Raw genomic sequence first — 17,883 nt, 5'->3', positions numbered from 1 at the left:
ATGGTATGTGTGTAGGGGTCAGATAGTCCCCTAGGAGAGTGGCAGATGAATTGACTGAAAAAGTACCACATGATTTCTGGGAAGCATTAAGTAGCTACTTGTAGTTAGTGACTGTGAACTTGAAGTGAAATCAGTAAGCATCACAGTGTGATTTTCTCTAGCCATGTTCAGCTACATGTTTGCAGGTGTGGAGTGGGACAGAGAGTTGGGTTTAACCAGGATTGGGGTTTATTCAACCATGTGATGAGAGAGCTCAATTTAACAACTGACCATGGAATTTAAGCTGGGTGGGAAGATAAGAGGGGATATAAAGGAAGTAAGAGGCATGAGGTCAGTTTACTCGTTCCATTGTTGGGGTTGGGTATTAATTGGACTCAGCTGCAAAGAAAGGAGTGGTGATTACAGAGGGTATGCCTGAAATCAAGACTACAGAGGGAGAATATTTTTTGTAAATGACAAGATCAGAGATATGGCCTTGGGAGTGAGGGGCTGAGGTCACAATCATTGGAGTAGAGGAGATCAAAGAACTGAGAAACCAGGGGACTAGAATAATAACGCAGGTGGATGTTGATATCACCACAAATTCTGACAGAAATAGGGTTGGAGAGAATTATAGTGATTCAGGACCTAAAATATTCAAGGACCTGGGTAGAGAAGAGTTTGGCTAGACACAGGAGAACAGAGATAAATTTTAAAGGAGTTCTCAAACCTGCAAACAGATAAATGTCATGTAGTTTGATGAAAGCTAGACACAACAGTGGAGTTGTGTTAATCTGTGGGGCCAAGAAAGGCTTCAGAGTCCAGGTGACACTTGAGCTGGTGTGGAGGCTGAGTAGGTGTGCCCCCATGTGAAAAAGGTAGGAAAGGACATTTTATACAGAGGGAACATTACGTGCAGGGCTACAAAGGCATGAAAGAGCATGGACATGTGGAGTGCCACAATTGAGTTACTCGGGGCAAATTACTCATCTTCCCTTCCTTGGTTTCCCCATTCATAAAATGGGGATAGTAATGGTATCCACAGAGTAGGTGATGGTAAGAAGTGATGTGTATAATATTTGTCACAGGCCATATTGTATAATCTTTGGGGTATGTTCTTACTTGATTATTAAAAAAAAAAAAATCCTATGAGATAGGCTCTGTTTTCTTTAGTTCTGTTTTACAGATAAAGAAGTTGAGTGTTAGGGGGTTGAGTAACTTGCCCAAGGTCATGTAATGGTGAGAGGTAAGAGTTTGGACTCTTGGTCAGATCAGTCTAATTCTATGGCTCTTACTCAACCCCTAAGCCATAGTTAGTGCTTAGCACTTGGTAGCTATTATTATCATGGTTACTAAAGTTTCTCACCCCGTGAGTTGAGGATTCTGTTATCACTTCTGCAGCTGGTTGAAGATCACCCCTACTATCTCATGAGCAGCAGTGACTATTTTTGGAAGGCCCTCATTACCTACAATAGATTTAGATTGACAGTTGCACTACTTTTGTTTCAACTGGTTGATTTTTGGAAATCAAGAGTGGGGAGTGATGCTTATCTTCTCAGAGGACAAGTTGTTCCAAGCAGATGCAGTTGATGTGAGGGAGGAAGATCTGGGTTTTCTGTACTCCTCTGATGTCTGTGCTCTGAACCCAGACAAAAGTCTCATGCCCCAGCAGCTCACACCTTGAGGGGATGGCAGTGAACCAGTATTCATTGGCAAGAGGCATCATCCAAAGGTCAAGTGACTGCCCCAGTGTTCCCTGGGAGGCTGCTGAGAAAGAATCTTTTCCATTAATGATGTCTGAGGAAACAGAACTCTTAAGAGCTGGCAACTTTCCCTCCCTCCCTCCCACCAGTCATTCATTCATTCATTCATTCACTCAACAAATTGTTATTAAATGTCTACTATGTGCCAAACACTCATTTGGGCACTGAAGATAGTAGTGAATGAAGAAAGCTGATGAAGTTTTTGCTTATGGAATTACATTTTTTTTTAGGAGGAGACAAAGGTAACCAAATAATAATGTGAATACATGTATCATTACAAACTCCCATGCCACAAAGGAAAGTTACATGACATGAAAAGAAGGATAATGATCAGAAATATTTACTGATTCTGCCAGGAGGCTGCTAAGGACTCAGTTCTCTGAATTCATAAGTAAAACCCCTGAAATTTTTGACAAAGAACAGAATGACACCTCTGACTTTTGCCCTGTGAGTCATTCTTAGGGCCTGCCTGCCTGTTTCCTGGTTATGAAAAGCTGAAATTCCCCCAACTTGAACCCCAGGCTTCAAGGAAGGATTTCCTTCTACTTCATGGGATGAAGCCAGTTTGTGGCCACCAGAGCTTTCTCTTAGTTCTGTTAATGCTGCATCTCCCGGCACAGGTTTCAAGGCCATTTCAACATTGTGTATCAAGTTGATGCACAGGTTGAAGTGTATTTTCAATATTTTTTCTTTAGTTTTACTTAAATTACTCAATAGTTTTACTTTAATTACTCAAATAAAATAATAAGAATAAAGGCAGTCAAACTGAAAGATGAGAATTTATCTCTTGTCAGTTTACTCATCAACAGTTGCCTGGTCTCAACCATGTACATTTTTTCTAGGTATTTGGATGTGCATGACTTATTCATAATGGTAACATTTTCTGTTTCATTTTCTTTGTTATAATATTTAAGCATTTTCTTTCTCATTGGTAGTTAAATTCATACACAATTATACACACACACATACATATTTTATAACTAGAGGCCTGGTGCATGGATTTGTGCAAGGGTGGAATCCCTTGGCCTGGCCAGCTATTGGGGCTGATCAGGGCCATCTCTCCCAGTCCTGATCAGAGTCGATCGGGCTGGCCGGGAGAGAAACCGGAGGAGGTTGTCTGTGGGAGAGCACTGACTACTAGGGGGCAGCTCCTGCATTGAGCATCTGCCCCCTGGTGGTCAGTGCGCATCATAGCAACTGGTCAACTGGTGGTTCGGTGGTTCAGTTGCTTAGGCTTTTATATATATAGACTAGAGGCCTGGTGCACGAAATTTGTGCATGGTGGGGGGTGGAGGGTCCCCTCAGCCCAGCCTGCACCCTCTCCAAACGGGAACCCTCAGGGGATGTCCAACTGCCATTTTAGGCCCGATCACCAGCAGTTGGACATCCCTCTCACAATCCTGGACTGCTGGTTCCTAATGGCTCACCTGCCTGTCTGCTTGATAGCCCCTAACTGCCCCCCCGCCCCCCCCGCCAGCCTGATCACCTCACGCAGCCTGCTGTTCAGTTGTTTGGTCATCTCTCACTAACCCCCTGCTGGCCTGGTTGCCTCTAACTGCCCCCCCCTTCCTGCCTGGTTGCCCCTAACTGCCCGCCCTTCTGGCCTGGTCACCCCCAACTGCTCCCCTCTACTGGGCTGGTCACCTCTCACTGCCCCCCCACCAGCCTGGTTGCCCCCAACTGCCCCCCCCTCCGGCCTGGTCACCCCACACAGCCTGCTGTTTGGTCATTTGGTTGCCCCTCGCTGCCCCCCCTGCTGGCCTGGTTGCGCCACACAGCCTGCTGTTCAGTCATTTAGTCATCCCTCACTAACCCCCCTGCCGGCCTGGTCGCCCCACGCAGCCTGCTGTTCAGTCATTTGGTCACCCCTCACTACCCCCCCTGCTGGCCTGGTTGCGCCACACAGCCTGCTGTTCAGTCATTTGGTCGTCCCTCACAAACCCCCCTGCCGACCTGGTCACCCCCACGCAGCCTGTTCCGTCATCCGTCCGGTTTTTACGGTCGTGGTGGTCCCTGGCTTTTTATATATATGGACTAGAGCAGGGGTGGGCAAACTTTTTGACTCGAGGGCCACAATGGGTTCTTAAACTGGACCGGAGGGCCAGAACAAAAGCATGGGTGGAGTGTTTGTGTGAACTAATATAAATTCAAAGTAAAGGAGCGGAGGGGAGAGCAAGAGAGCCCTCCGCTCTTTCGGCTCCGCGGGCCGGATAGAACAGCCGAACAGGCCGGATCCAGCCCGCGGGCCGTAGTTTGCCCATGGCTGGACTAGAGGCTCGATGCATGAAATTCATGCAAGAGTAGTCCTTCCTTCTCCCAGCTGCTGGCACCAGCTTCCCTCTGGCACCTGGGACCCGAGCTTCCCTTGCAGCCCCAGCTTCATCTGGAAGGACGGAGGGATGTCAGGTCTAATAAGCATATTATGCTTTTATTATTATAGATGGTGGATATACCATCATTTAATTATTTTCCTATTGCTGGGAGCTTAGTTGCTAACCTTAGATTTTTCACCATTATAAATAATTTTGAAATTGAAAACTATTTTTTTACATGTTCCTATTGCCTTATAAAACTCATTCTTTATGCCATTAATCCTCTTTCAGTCCTCAACACACTGAAAATTAGGAAGGAAATCATTTCATGTGAAGAAACCAAAATGTATAATCTTTTTCTTTGAATTATTTATTTAGTTTTATTTCCTAGAAGTATGATAATAGTCACAAGCTTTTAATTCTATGGCCTGAATACTTTCTAAAAAGGTTAAATTCATTTCTACTACTTCTTTGAAATATTCCGATTTCATTACAATCTGTCCAGAAATGAGTATTATTATCATTTTGAAACTGGCTGGCTAATGTACATTCTGTGTATGTTATATATTTTAAATTTACAGTTGCCTCTTCTGTGTTAAGATTAATCATAATTTCATATGCTTGTTAATTGCATTTTCTATTTTGTGATTTGTCTGCCTGCTCATGTTGATTGCCTGTTTGAGAGGCTTTTACTGTATTAACCCTGTGTATACCTTGACTCTTGTTTTCCTTTTTATTACAGTATTTCTCATTGCATAAAAGTTGGGATTTTCATGCAACTGAGACTATTAGACTTTTCCTTGTTATTTTTTTAGATTCCACCAGAAAGAAGAAAGAGCTGACAAATATAGAATTGTTTTTAGCCTTTAAAAATTATATTTTTATAACATTTTCCCCACTCTAAGAGTAATGCATTTACACTTTAGAAATTTGAAATATACAAAAAATGTGTAAGAAGTGAAACCACATTATTCTACCATACAGGTTTTTTTTGGTTTATTTTGTTTTTTGTCCTTTTTCTTTCTCACATGCACATTTTAAAAATTGTATTTTTCTCTATTTGGATAGTGTATGATATACTGCTTATGACCTATTTTTTATATTAACATTACATAATTAAACTTTCACATTTCACTAAATATTCTTTGATAATAAACAAATTTTAAAAGACTGTCTAGAGTTTATTTTGAGATGAACTAAATTCTCTCTCCCCCAAATTGCTATTTATATGTCCCTAAACCAATGACTAAACAATCTGTTCTTCTCAGATTTATCTGTGGTGTCTGCTTTACTTTTCTAGCATGTTCTTATCTAATATCTGTCTATTCCTAGCTGTCTGTGCTGTTCATAGACCCAGGGCACTGCACCTGTAATAGGCTCTTGTCTTTTTTTTTTTTTTTTTTTTCTGAGTCCTCAGGGCTTCCTGGATTGAGCCATAGCCTGGACCAGGGCCTCCAATGGAGACTAGCAGAAGTGCCTGCTATCTTGTTAATTTTTAACCCTGCCCCTGTTGGAAAACAGCTCTAACCGCCCCCTCCTCCCCTTTTTTTTTGTATTTGCAGATGTTTGTTCATCATTCTGAGAAAAATGAGCCTTGGCCTCCAGACCTAATAAAGCACATATCCCTCCCATGAAGAATAGTGCTAGATCCTGAGGACCTGGATCTCCTGCAGCCCCCAGGGATTACCCAGAGCAGGTAAGAAACACCCGGAGGTGTGGGCTCCAGAAGGCAGCAAAAGGGAACCTCCCTGAATAAAAAAATGGTGTGGTAGAATGTACTGATAAGGGTCACAGGGTCTCAATGTTCAGCTACAGCTTTGCTGTTTCCTTCATGTGTTTGTTTTTGGTTGATTCAGTGAGGGATGAGGATAGGTGGTTTGCCTCTGTCTATACTCTATAAACACAAGATTTGAAGTTATTCTGTAAATCTACCTGTGTGCCCAATCCTGCATTTGATGCCACGCGTGCAGTGGTAGATAGCCGGGCAGGCGGTGGAGCCTCAGTTTGGCAGGGATTTTCTTTCTGTTGGTTCAGTGTTGACTTGTTCTCTGTAGGTGATAACATGAGTGTCATTGTATTCTTCTAGAAGTCTGAGGGAGTTGTAAGGATTCATTGATACAGTCCCATCTGCTCAATAATCCTTTTGAGTGCCCCTTTTTTCTAAACACTGCGCTGGGTACTGGGTTTCAGAAATGATCCAGGAGGAGTTTCCCTCTGGCAGAGATCAGTGTGAAAAGCTAGCACTGGATGCCAGAGGACAGAGCAAGAAAGGTGCTAAAATGGAGGTGGGCTCCACAGGAGGTCAGCAGCGGAAAGGTCATGCTGTCTAATGGCCAGACAAATGGACTAGGGGAGAGAGTGCAGCCGTGTAAAGGCCTGGGAGCTTAATAGATTGGGAAATTCAGAGTTTGGTATATTTTCCCAAAGAATTTGGGGAGAAAACATTTCCTACCTTCTTCCTTTACTTTGGGCTGCTTAGGTTAAATTTCTTCAGTCCCTATCTCTTTAGAACAGCTTGAGAGATGAGGTCTTGAAACTCGAAGTGCCTATGTCGAGAAGCTTCAACAGTTGGTGGACTTGGGGTCTCACAGAGGGTGCTGTTCAAGAGAGCCGGGAGGTGTCAGATGAATTTCTTGAGGCCATGATAGGGCACGGATCCTAAAGGCTGAGGCTGTCTTAAAGTTGCAGGTCTGTGTTGTACCTAGAGGATGAGGCTGTTTTAAAGTTGCAGGTCTGTGTTGTGTCTGGCTGTGTGGCTGAATGCCTCTTTCTCGGGAAACTCAACTTTGGAGAGTAGGTGCTGGCAGGAAGCTGAATACAAGCCCTTTCTGAGTCTCAGCTCTCCAGACAGTGAATCAGGGCCCGCCTCCCTACCTTGTGTTTCATTTCACTCATCCACAGAAAAGTTAATTCCCAACTCCACTATTTCCAAATTACTCATGCCACATTGAAAATAATTTACATTTTTTTAAAAATCTCAGTTTCTTTAGCTGTAAATGGTGCTAATAAAAATTTCCCTCCTTATCTCACAGGGCTATCCTGGGTCTCATAAGTGTAACTACTGTGAAAGGGCTGCCTGAGTGGTAAATTGTGCACAGGTAATGACTGCTGAGGTGCTGATGCTAAGGGTGGTTTCCTGTGATTGTCTGGCAGATTGAGTTGTCTCGCTAGTGACCCTGTTTGGTCAACACTGTCTTTTCACTGTCCTTTATCACAACTAGAGGCCTAATGCACGGAATTCGTGCAAGAGTAGGCCTTCCTTCCTCCAGCTGCCAGCACCGGCTTCCCTCTGGCACCGGGACCCGGGCTTCCCTCCAGCTACCAGCAGGCATCCGGGACCCAGGCTTCCCTCGCAGCTCCAGCTTTGTTTGGAAGGTCATCCAGTCTAATTAGCATATTATGCTTTTATTATTATAGATGCCTATCCTTTTAGTGCAAATAAATGTTTAGAATCAGAGAGACCTGGGTTGGAATCCCGGTTCTAACACTGATTAGTTATTGACTTTGGGGAAGCCCTGTGCTAATTTCTTCATTTCCTCAAATGGGGTATTTAATATCTACCCCAGTGGTTCCCAACCTTTTTTTGGCCATGTCCCACCTAAGCACCTCTAAAATCCTGATGCCCCCTTCCTGTGATATATAATTCTTATTATTAAAAAAGTGAACTCCTATTCACGTGGAGGAAGCCTAAAAGACCATTAACTTGGCCTAAACAAGCTTCCAAAGAACATGGCATCCATGAAAGAGAAAAACAAAAGAACGAAAGGACAATTGAAGTACTAAGGAAGAAATCACTAAGAAATTGTTAAAAAAATAATAATAATATGAAGTAATATGAAAAAGTAGCTAACAAAGTTTCAAAACATAATAGAGAACTGAAATGCTTAAATATGTCACACTATATATGAGGCCCCTAGAACCATAAGAAATGCAAAAAATTCACTGTTAATAACTCATTCTCAAATTGCCCCCCTTAAAAATCAAATTGCCCCCTGTGGGGCATGTGCCCCACGTTGGGAACTACTGATATACCCCATCGTGTCATGATAAAAATTAAATGAGAGATTGCAGGCACTTCTTAAATGCTACTTTCCCTTCTCTGGTTCTTCAGCTGTCATAGTCATGTGATTGGCTGTGTTGGGGTCTGAGGACATTGAGTTTCTTAGTTTTCTGATAATGTGACAAGCGCCTCTCCATCATTTCTTGATTTCAAGTTTGAATTCTCTCTCTTTGTAGGGAAGGGATTGTAGATCTGTAGAAGGTTTGCCAAAGCCTGGGGGTGATTCCTTATGCTCATTATGGTAAATAAGTCCATTTAGTTAGGAATGAGTTTAATGTTTTTCAAAAGATACAGACACTGTTTGAGGCCAAAGTGCTTTCATCTTCCATTCAGTTACACAATAAATTCTGGGAAAGCAAAGTAGTTCTTTACCCAGATATAAAAGGGACTATTCAAGGCTCTATTTTGTTAGTGAAATCAATTTCCCAGAACTTTCAGCAATTCTGTACAAGAAGCAGTAAAGAGGACATGGATTATGGAATCAGGTCCACTTGGATTTGGATCTTACTCAGCTTTGTGATCCTAGGCACCTCTCTTAACCTCTCAGAGCCTCAAATGGCTAATCTATAATATGGAGATGAGAATACTGTGGCTAGTGATGGTCGGGACCTCTGCACAGCTCAGGGGATGTCTTCATATTAGACTGTCATATATATATAGTCCTTGCTGGAGTTGTATATCACAGTGGCCCTGGTTTATGGTGACTTTAAATAAAATAACATCTTGTGTGCTTAATTCATCTTTGTGTGCTTCATTTCCTGAATTGGTCACTTATCTGCTATTTTACCAAGATTTCCTATCCTTTATCATGAGGTCAGCCAGCTTCCCAACACTTGATAGCACTCTCACAAGGCACTCCATAAAACTGAGTGTTCTATCGTGAAGCTAACCCTAGCTCTTCTTCTCACTCAGGAGTCCAACACCACTTAGATGCATCACAAAGCTAAGGCACTGACTGTGGTGAGAGATCTCTTTATGGTAGTTTTAGGATTCTGAACCCCTTAGGATTTTAGAGAATTTGGGTTGTTGTGATTTAGACCAGTTAGCCTGCTCTTCCTTTTCTTCTAGTTTTTCAAGCATGCAGGCCTTTATTTAACAGGCAGTGTAAGGCCCTAGGAACCTAATGATTCCTGAGATGTGATTCCTGACCTCAGGAAGTACAGAGTGCGGTTGGGGAGCTAGACCAAGACAAGAGGAAACTAAGATTCAGAGTGTAAAAAGAAATCACAGAGAACACAAACAGGAAGGGAGTGTCTGAGGACTGTTCTCTACATTCGAAACCCAAACTGAGAGGGATTTTTTTTTTCTTTTTTGACAGCTGCAGACCTGGTGGAATTCAAATCTTGTCACTCTAAATCCATTGCTCGGCCTGTCACCCTGCCTCTTGCCAGTCACACTTGTAGATTTCCTTTACATCATTTTTTTTTTTTTTTGGCCTTGTCTTACTTTTTTATGCTTGTTTTCCTGCTCAGAACAGAGTGGCTCCCTTGAATGTATCCTTCATTATGATTCACACCAACTTGAAGAAAAAATTCAGCTGCTGTGTGCTGGTCTTTCTCCTGTTTGCAGTCATCTGTATGTGGAAGGAGAAGAAGAAAGGGAGTTACGATGATTCCCTTAAATTGCAAACCAAGGAATTCCAGATGATGAGGGGTTTAGAAAAACTTGCCATGTGGTCTGGTTCCCAGCCTGCACTTTCAAGCAAAACCCAGGATCCCCACAGGGGCAGCCAGGCCCTTGGCAGTCCTAGGAATCCAGTCAAGACGAAGCTAGAGAGCGTCTTCCAGGTGTGGAACAAAGACAGCTCTTCCAAAAACATTATCCCCAGGCTGCGGAAGATCTGGAGGAATTATCTGAGCATGAACAAATACAATGTGTCCTACAAGGGACCAGGGCCTGGTGTCAAGCTCAGCGTGGAGGCCCTGCGCTGCCACCTTCGGAACCAAGTGAACGTATCCATGGTAGAGGCCACAGATTTTCCCTTCAATACTTCTGAATGGGAGGGTTTCCTGCCCAAAGAGAATATTAGGACCAAGGCTGGGCCATGGGGCAGGTGTGCTGTCGTCTCATCAGCGGGATCTCTGAAGTCCTCTCAACTGGGCAAAGAAATAGGTGGGTTCTTTGGTGTTAAGATTGTTATCTGAACATGAGATTGTTACCTCATTTGTAGTAGCTGGGCACAGACAAGACTGGAGACTGTGGTAAGTCTCCGTGGACTAGCAGAGCAGGCTCAGGTCAGTATTTTTTAATTACCGGTGAGCCAGAGGTGCCTCATGGGCAGTTAAAATGATGGGGATCCAGTCGCCTGCATCTTTATCAATTAGAATAGCTTTATTTTTTATCTGTTTTAAATATTGGTGTTCTGAAAATTTTATTTGAAAAGAGAGTTCTACTGATACAAAGAAGCAAAATGTTATAATTGACATTTAAAAATAATTGAAGGACAGATCTCTACTTTATCTTCAGGGTCTGAAATGTGTAGGTTGTCTCTTTTGGCTCTAACTACCTAAGTAATTTTAAGCTTTTCTGTTTGAAAAGAATAAATTAGAGCAGGAATTATTTTTCCTAGTACCTGCCTGTCACCATGCATAGTTATAGCATTATTGACTATATTCCCCTATGCCAGTGGTCGGCAAACTGCAGCTTGCGAGCCACATGCAGCTTGTGAGCCGCGGTTTGCTGCTCTGTTGACGAATGAGTTTGCCGACCACTGGAATAGGGGCTTAATCACAAAGAACAACAACAGCCTGTAATTATTTGAATCGAGAGTCTAGGTCAGTGGTTGGCAAACTCATTAGTCAACAGAGTGGCAAATCGCGGCTCGCGAGCCGCAGTTTGCTGACCACTGCCCTATGCTGTACTTTACATCCCCATGTTTATTTTGTAACTACCAATTTTTACTTCTTTTTTTAAAAAAAATATATTTTATTGATTTTTTACAGAGAGGAAGGGAGAGGGATAGAGAGTTAGAAACATCGATCAGCTGCCTCCTGCACACCCCCTACCAGGGATGTGCCCGCAACCATGGTCCATCCTCTTGACCAGAATCGAACCTGGGACCCTTCAGTCCACAGGCCAATGCTCTATCCACTGAGTCAAACCAGTCAGGGCCAATTTTTACTTCTTAATACCCTCATCTTTTTTACCCAGATCCCTAATCCCATCTCACCTGGAAACTCTCAGTGTGTTCTCTGTATCTATGAGTCTGTTTCTGTTTTGTTTGTTTGATTATTTTGTTCTTTAGATTTCACATATAACTAAAATCATAGTATCTCTCTTCCTCTGTCTGACTTATTTCACTTAGCATAACACCCTCTAGGTTGATCCATATTGTCACAAATGCTAAGATTTCATTTTTTTAATGACCAAGTAATATTCCATTGTATACACTGAGTGGCCAGATTATTATGACCACCCATCAGTACTTCGTTGGGCCACCTTTTGCCTTCAATACTGTGGCGATTCTTCTTGGCATTGACTCCAGGAGATGTTGAAAGGTGATGTGAGGAATCTGACACCATGCCTGATGAATAGCACTGTCCAGTTCTGTGAGATTTGATAGTTGTGAAACCAGCTGCCTGATGGCTCTTTTAACTTCGTCCCACAAATGCTCAATTGGATTGAGATCTGGTGATGGTGGGGGCCACCTAAACAAGGTAAATTCTCCCTCATGTTCTTGAAACCACTCCTGCACAATATGAGCACCGTGGCATGGCGCATTGTCTTGTTGGAAGAAGCCATCTCCATTGGGATACGCCATCAACATGATAGGATGAACTTGATCAGCAGTGATACTTAGGTATGTTGTGCTATTCAGACATTGTTCCACATGAATTAAAGGGCCCAAATCATGCCAGGAAAACATGCCCCAAACCATAACACTGCCCCCACCTGCTTGAAGGGTTATACTCATGCATGTGGGGTGCATGCTTTCATGCTGTTTCCACCAAAATCTCACTCTGCCATCTGCATGATGCAACTGGAAAAGTGATTCATCAGACCACATGACTTTTTTCCGATGCTCGATTGTCCAATCCTTGTGTTCCTATGCGAATTGGAGATGTTTTATCTTGGTAACTGCAGACAGCAAAGGTGTTCGAACAGACCTTTGGCTTCCATATCCCATATGATGCAGTGTGCGGCTAATTTGCCTACAAATGTCAGGTGGTCATAATAATCTGGCCACTCAGTGTATATGTACCACATCTTCTTTATCCATCATCTGCTTTCATATCTTGGCTACTGTAAGTAATGCTGCAATGAATGTAGCAGTGCATATATCTTTTAAAAATAGTATTTTGATTTTCTTCGTATAAATACCTGGAAGTAGAATTGCTGAGTTGTTTTTAATTTTATAATGACCCTCCATACTGTTTTTCATAGTGGCTGCACCAATTTGCAGTCTCACTAACAGTGCATAAGGGTCCCCTTTTCTCCACATCTTTGCCAACACTTACTCTTTGTTGATTTATTGATCGACATTCTGACAGGTGTGAGATGATATCTCATGGTTTTAATTTGTATTTCTCTGATGATTATTGATGTTGAGCATCTTTTCATATATCTATTGATCATCTGTATGTTCTATTTGGAGAAATGTCTCTTCAGGTCCACTGCCCATTTTCTAATTGGATTGTTTTTTGTTTGTTTATTTGTTTTTGTTGTTAAGTTACATAAGTTCCTTATATATTTTGGATATTAAACCCTTATTGGATGTATCATTTACAAATATTTTCCCCCAATCGATAGGTGTCTGTGATTTTTTTATGGTTTCCTTTACTGTGCAAAAATTTTTTAGTTTGATGTAGATCCATTTGCTTATGTTTTCTTTTGTTTCCCTTGCCTGAGGAGATATATAAAAAATATTTGAAGAGCAAAGGCAGAGAGTTTACTGTTTATGTTTTCTTCTAGGATTTTTAAGGTTTCAAGTCTTACATTTAGGTCTTTAATTCATTTTGAGTTTACTCTTGTATATAGTATAAAAAGGTGGCCTCATTTTATTTTTTTGCATGTATTTGTCCAGTTTTCCCAACACCATTTATTGAATAGACTGTCTTTACCCCATTGTCTATTTTTGCCTCATTTGTCATAGATTAATTAACCATATAGGTATGGTTTCATTTCTGGGCACTCTATTCTGTTCTATTGATCTATGTGTCTGTTTTTATTCCAGTATCATGACATTTTGATTGCTATAGCCTTGAAAATATAGTTTGATATCAGGTAGTATGATACTTGGTCTTCTTTCTCAAGATTGCTGTAGCTATTCAGGGCCTTTTGTGGTTCCATATAAATTTTATAATTATTTGTTCTAGTTCTGTAAAAAATACCATTGGCATTTTTAAAAATATATATATTTTATTGATTTTTCTACAGAGAGGAAGGGAGAGGGATAGAGAGTTAGAAACATCGATGAGAGAGAAACATCGATCAGCTGCCTCCCGCACACCCTCTACTGGGGATGTGCCCGCAACTAAAGTACATGCCCTTAACCGGAATCGAACCTGGGACCCTTCAGTCTGCAGGCCGACACTTTATTCACTGAGACAAGCCGGTTAGGGCACCATTGGCATTTTGTTAGGGATTCCATTGAATCTATGGATTGCTTTGGATGGTATGGACATTTTAACAATGTTAATTCTTCTTATTCATGGTATATGCTTACATTTATTTGTATTTTCTTCAGTTTTTTTTTCTTCAATGTCTTATTTTTCAAGTACAAGTTTTTTATCTCCTTAGTTAAATTTATTTCTAGGTTGTTTTTTTGATGCAATTGTGAATGGAATTTTTTTCCCTAATATCTCTTTATGATAACTCATTATTGGTATATAAAAATGCAACCGATTTCTGAATACTTATATTGTACCTTGCTACTTTACTGAATTCATTGATCAGTTTCAATAGATTTTTAGTAGAATCTTTAGGCTTCTCTTTATATAGTTCTATGCCGTCTACAAATAATGATAGGAATTTTTAATTTCAGTACTGTGGACTACCTTCAGGGGGTTTATGAATCCCTAAAATGCTTGCAAATGTATCTGTGGATAAGGTATGTATAGTGTGTGTGTAAGTCAATCTGTGCATTTTCTAGGAAAAAAGTCCATAGCTTTCAGTTGCTTCTCAGAGGGGTATGCAATCCCAAAAAAGATGAAAAGTAACTGGTTGGAATATATAAATTTGCTTCTGTTGAAATCCTTCATAGTTAATAAAGATAGAAAGTCTATCCATCCTTGTAAATGTGTACAATACAGAGCTACAGGTTTATTCAAGACTTCTGTAGTACCCTTATTTTGAGAGAATGTGTTTTCCATTATTGTGAAATGAATCAGGCTAAAGAAAACGAGCACAGGAAGTGTTGCTCTCTTTCAGCCTCTGGAAGGTACTGGAGCAGGTGAGGTCATATGTCTCCTTTTTTATTTCTTGCATATGACTGCCAGGAAAAATAGTCTGAAACCAAGCACAGGTTCTCAAAAGGAGGAAAAGTAGACCCAAATTGGATGCTCTAGAGCAGAAAGAAGTGATGAGATCACATTTTGTACCTCCCCAAATAGGCAGCACTTACTAATAAAAGCTGCAGAGATAACCAGCCCCACCTCGACTTTTGCTTTTTTGGTTTCTTTTGGACTGCATTCTCTAGAAACTATATGTGATTGGTTTTTGTTCATCAATAATGGAACTCAATCACTTTCTTTCGTCCCCATTTTTGCTCTCTCATGGTAATATTTAGAACATTCCAGGTGTTAGCTGATCCTCTTCTTCATGGCAAGTCATCAATGTCAGCCTGGCTGGGATTGTGTTGAAGTTTAAGGCAGAGTCTGATAATGTTTAGGAATCGGAACTGTGCTATTTATTTTTATGCACTCGTAAAAGTTTGGAGTGATTTAATGTTAATTAAAATAATTTGTAGCCTGTAGTTATAATTTTAAATATGTATTACATGGAAGCACTTTGATCCTAAGACATAAAAAAAATTGCATGGTAGTCTTTAAATGTTCTGCCTTCTAAAGATATATCCTCTGGGCATTTAGTTTAACACATATTTTAAGGAGTTCATTCATTTATTTATTTTTATTTATTCATGGATTTATCTACAATATTAAATAGGAACATAGACTGTAAAGAGAAAAGGGAAAGGAAAGGCCTTTTGTTGAAGGCCTGTGAGTACCAGGCAGCATGCCAGGCCCAAAGCCTTTCCGCTATTCTTGGGATTTGCCTAGCTTGTTCCTAACTAATGAACATATCAGATTGTTTCAAATGACTTGCTCTTACAAATAGTACTGCTGACACGGTTTTGGAGTAGATAACATGTAACTACGCCTGCCCTCCCAAGGGGAAATAACCTCAGGAATGAGACTAGAAGACCAAAGTAAGATAAGTTTTATGGCTCTTTTTATTGTCCATTGCAAAATTGTTTACCAGAGGGATTGTAATAATGTTCTGTGTCTCCAGCAGTCCCACAAACCAGCCAATGGGGGGCTCAGTCATTTTTGATAGGTATACATGTAAAGTATTGTAGATTTGTTTGAATTTTAATTTCAAACAATAGCATATTTTTTAATGTTACAACCAATAAGAGTGATGCTTATTGTGCACCTGCTGTGTATCTTACATGCCTTGCTTGCTCTTTTCATCTTCCCAGCCATCCTGGGAGGTAGGTATGATTATTGTTCCCATTTTACTGATGAGCTCAAGTGTTGAGGCCTAAAGAGGTAATACAATTGGTTAGCAGCAGACTGGGACTTGAAACCCAGTCATTGACTCAAAGGCCCTCATACTTAGTCCTTCTGCTCTTGTGCCTCATAGTGACTGTAGCTTTATAATAAACATTGGTATGATGTATCCCTTGTCAGGTTAAGAAAAATCCCTTGATGTTCTCGCTTACTTGCTCTCCTAGAGGAAAAAAAGAGCATTCAAGTTGAGACAAAAGCAAGAGAAGCAGAGACTTCAGGGCAAAAAGTACAGAGTGTATTAGGGCATAACAGATAATCCTGTTTGGCTGTGATGGGGGTTCTCATGGGCTATAGAGGACTGAGGAATGAGGCCAGGATGATGGCCAGGGCTCAGCTCTTAGAGAATGTTGAATGTCATAATAAGGACTTTGAGTTTCATTTTTTTCTTTCTTTTTTTGGGGGGGTGGGAAGGGGGTGGGGTGTTCATTTCTAAAGTCATAGAGAGACCTAGAAAGTTTTTGAGCAAGTGACAGATGGGATAATATGCATTTAGAGAGATTTCTCCCTTCTCTGAGTCCCCTTCTCTACGGGCAATGCTATATCATCTCTCCCTTATAAGAGACTATTGCCACATCCAGGTGAGATGGGTCAGGCCTGTTCGAGCAGTGGTAGTGGTAGTGGAAGGAGCAGGTCTGATTTGAGAGGCATCATAAGATAGAAGACATAGAACTTGGTATCTAACTAGAAATGACATAGATTGAGAGACAGGAGCTGGAGTTTCCAGCCTGGGAGCTGGCTATAACATATCATAGGGCAGCAAGTTTCTGGTGAGGACAGGTTCTGTCTTGGATGTGCTGAGTCTCAAGTGGATTTCCCTAGGTAGACATTTATGCAATTGGATATATGCTTTTGAGAAGAGTCAGATTTAGGGGTCATTTGTATCGAGGTGATAGTTGTAGTCCAGGAAAGAGGACTGATGAGAAAACCTAGAAAACAGTTTACATATAAAGGACAGGGCAAGAACAGGACCAGGCCATTCCCTCTCATTCTCTACCCGCCCCCCCCCCCCCAAAAAAAAAAAAAACACCCCAAAGGCCAGTGAGAAGAACTGGAGGAAAATCAGGAATGGACCATGCAATGGAAGGCAGAGGGGTATGGCATTTAGGCAGATGAGTTCTTTGGCAGAGTGAGCCCTTAGACTGAGGAGCTCAGAGAGCATGATTATTTATGTCAGGGCTCAGAAAATGTTTTCTGTACATGACCAGAGTCAAAATATTTTTAGTTTTGAAACCATATAGTATTCTTCACAACTACTCACCTCTGCTATTGTAATGCAAAAACAGCCATAGGCAGTAGTAAATGAATGAACCTGACTGGGTTCTAGTAAAACTTTACAGAAACAGAGGTCTGGTCACATTTGGCTGATGGGCCATAGTTGGCCACTGTGACCTACATATCTAATTTCCCTAACCAGAATCTGAATGCAGTCTTCTACAAATCTGACTATATATATAAAAGCCTAAGCGACCATTCGACCGTTCAACCGGTAGCTATGATGTGCACTGACCTTCAGGGGGCAGATGCTCAATGCACAGGCATGGAAACATGGAACAGACTGATGAATCTCAGATGGAAGGGGGAGGGGGAGGGTGGGAAGAGATTAACCAAAAATCTTTTATGCATACTAGAGGCCTGGTGCATGATTCTGCTCTGGTAGGGTCCCTTGGCCTGGCCTGCGGGGATCAGGCCAAATCTGTGCACTGGCCTCCAACATCCCCCAAGAGGTCCTGGATTGTGAGAGGACCAGGCCAAGGGACTCCACCAGTGCATGAATTCGTGCATTGGGCCTCTAGTAGTTATATAATTCATTAAGCTAATTTGAAAATATAAAAAATGTTTGGTCCAAATTGTGATAAAATTTCTTTTACCACAACTTCCAGCTATTTGGAGTTACTATACCTGAAGGCAGTGAATTTTTATGTATTTATGAATTTATTAATGATCTGATTCTGTTAAATCTTCTAGGCAGTTATGTCCTGTGCATAAAATGATCACCAGCCAAATCCTTCCTCTCTTTGGGTCTTCACACTGCTGTGTCG

The 17,883-nt window shown here is 41.4% G+C and overlaps 1 protein-coding gene across 7 annotated transcripts in view; it reads left to right on the top strand.

The window, feature by feature from the left end:
• Positions 1 to 17,883, top strand: part of ST6GAL1 (ST6 beta-galactoside alpha-2,6-sialyltransferase 1) — a 112,090-nt gene that overhangs the window by 72,297 nt on the left and 21,910 nt on the right. For 2 of the 7 annotated variants that reach the window (XM_080654046.1, XM_080654050.1), the window contains exons 3-4: positions 5,617 to 5,750; positions 9,587 to 10,226. In XM_080654046.1, coding sequence (XP_080510172.1) covers positions 9,620 to 10,226 — 607 coding nt within the window. In that variant the 5' untranslated portion in view covers positions 5,617 to 5,750; positions 9,587 to 9,619. Of the gene's footprint in view, positions 1 to 5,616; positions 5,751 to 7,086; positions 7,153 to 9,432; positions 10,227 to 17,883 lie in introns of all 7 variants that reach the window. The other 5 variants (XM_080654047.1, XM_080654049.1, XM_080654051.1 and 2 more) reach the window with 3 other exon arrangements.

The sequence above is a fragment of the Plecotus auritus genome (genome assembly GCF_963455305.1).
Source record: "Plecotus auritus genome assembly, chromosome: 2".
Classification (NCBI taxonomy): domain Eukaryota; kingdom Metazoa; phylum Chordata; class Mammalia; order Chiroptera; family Vespertilionidae; genus Plecotus; species Plecotus auritus.
The sequence above is the reverse complement of the archived record's forward strand: the minus strand, read 5'-3'. Positions and strand labels throughout refer to the sequence as shown.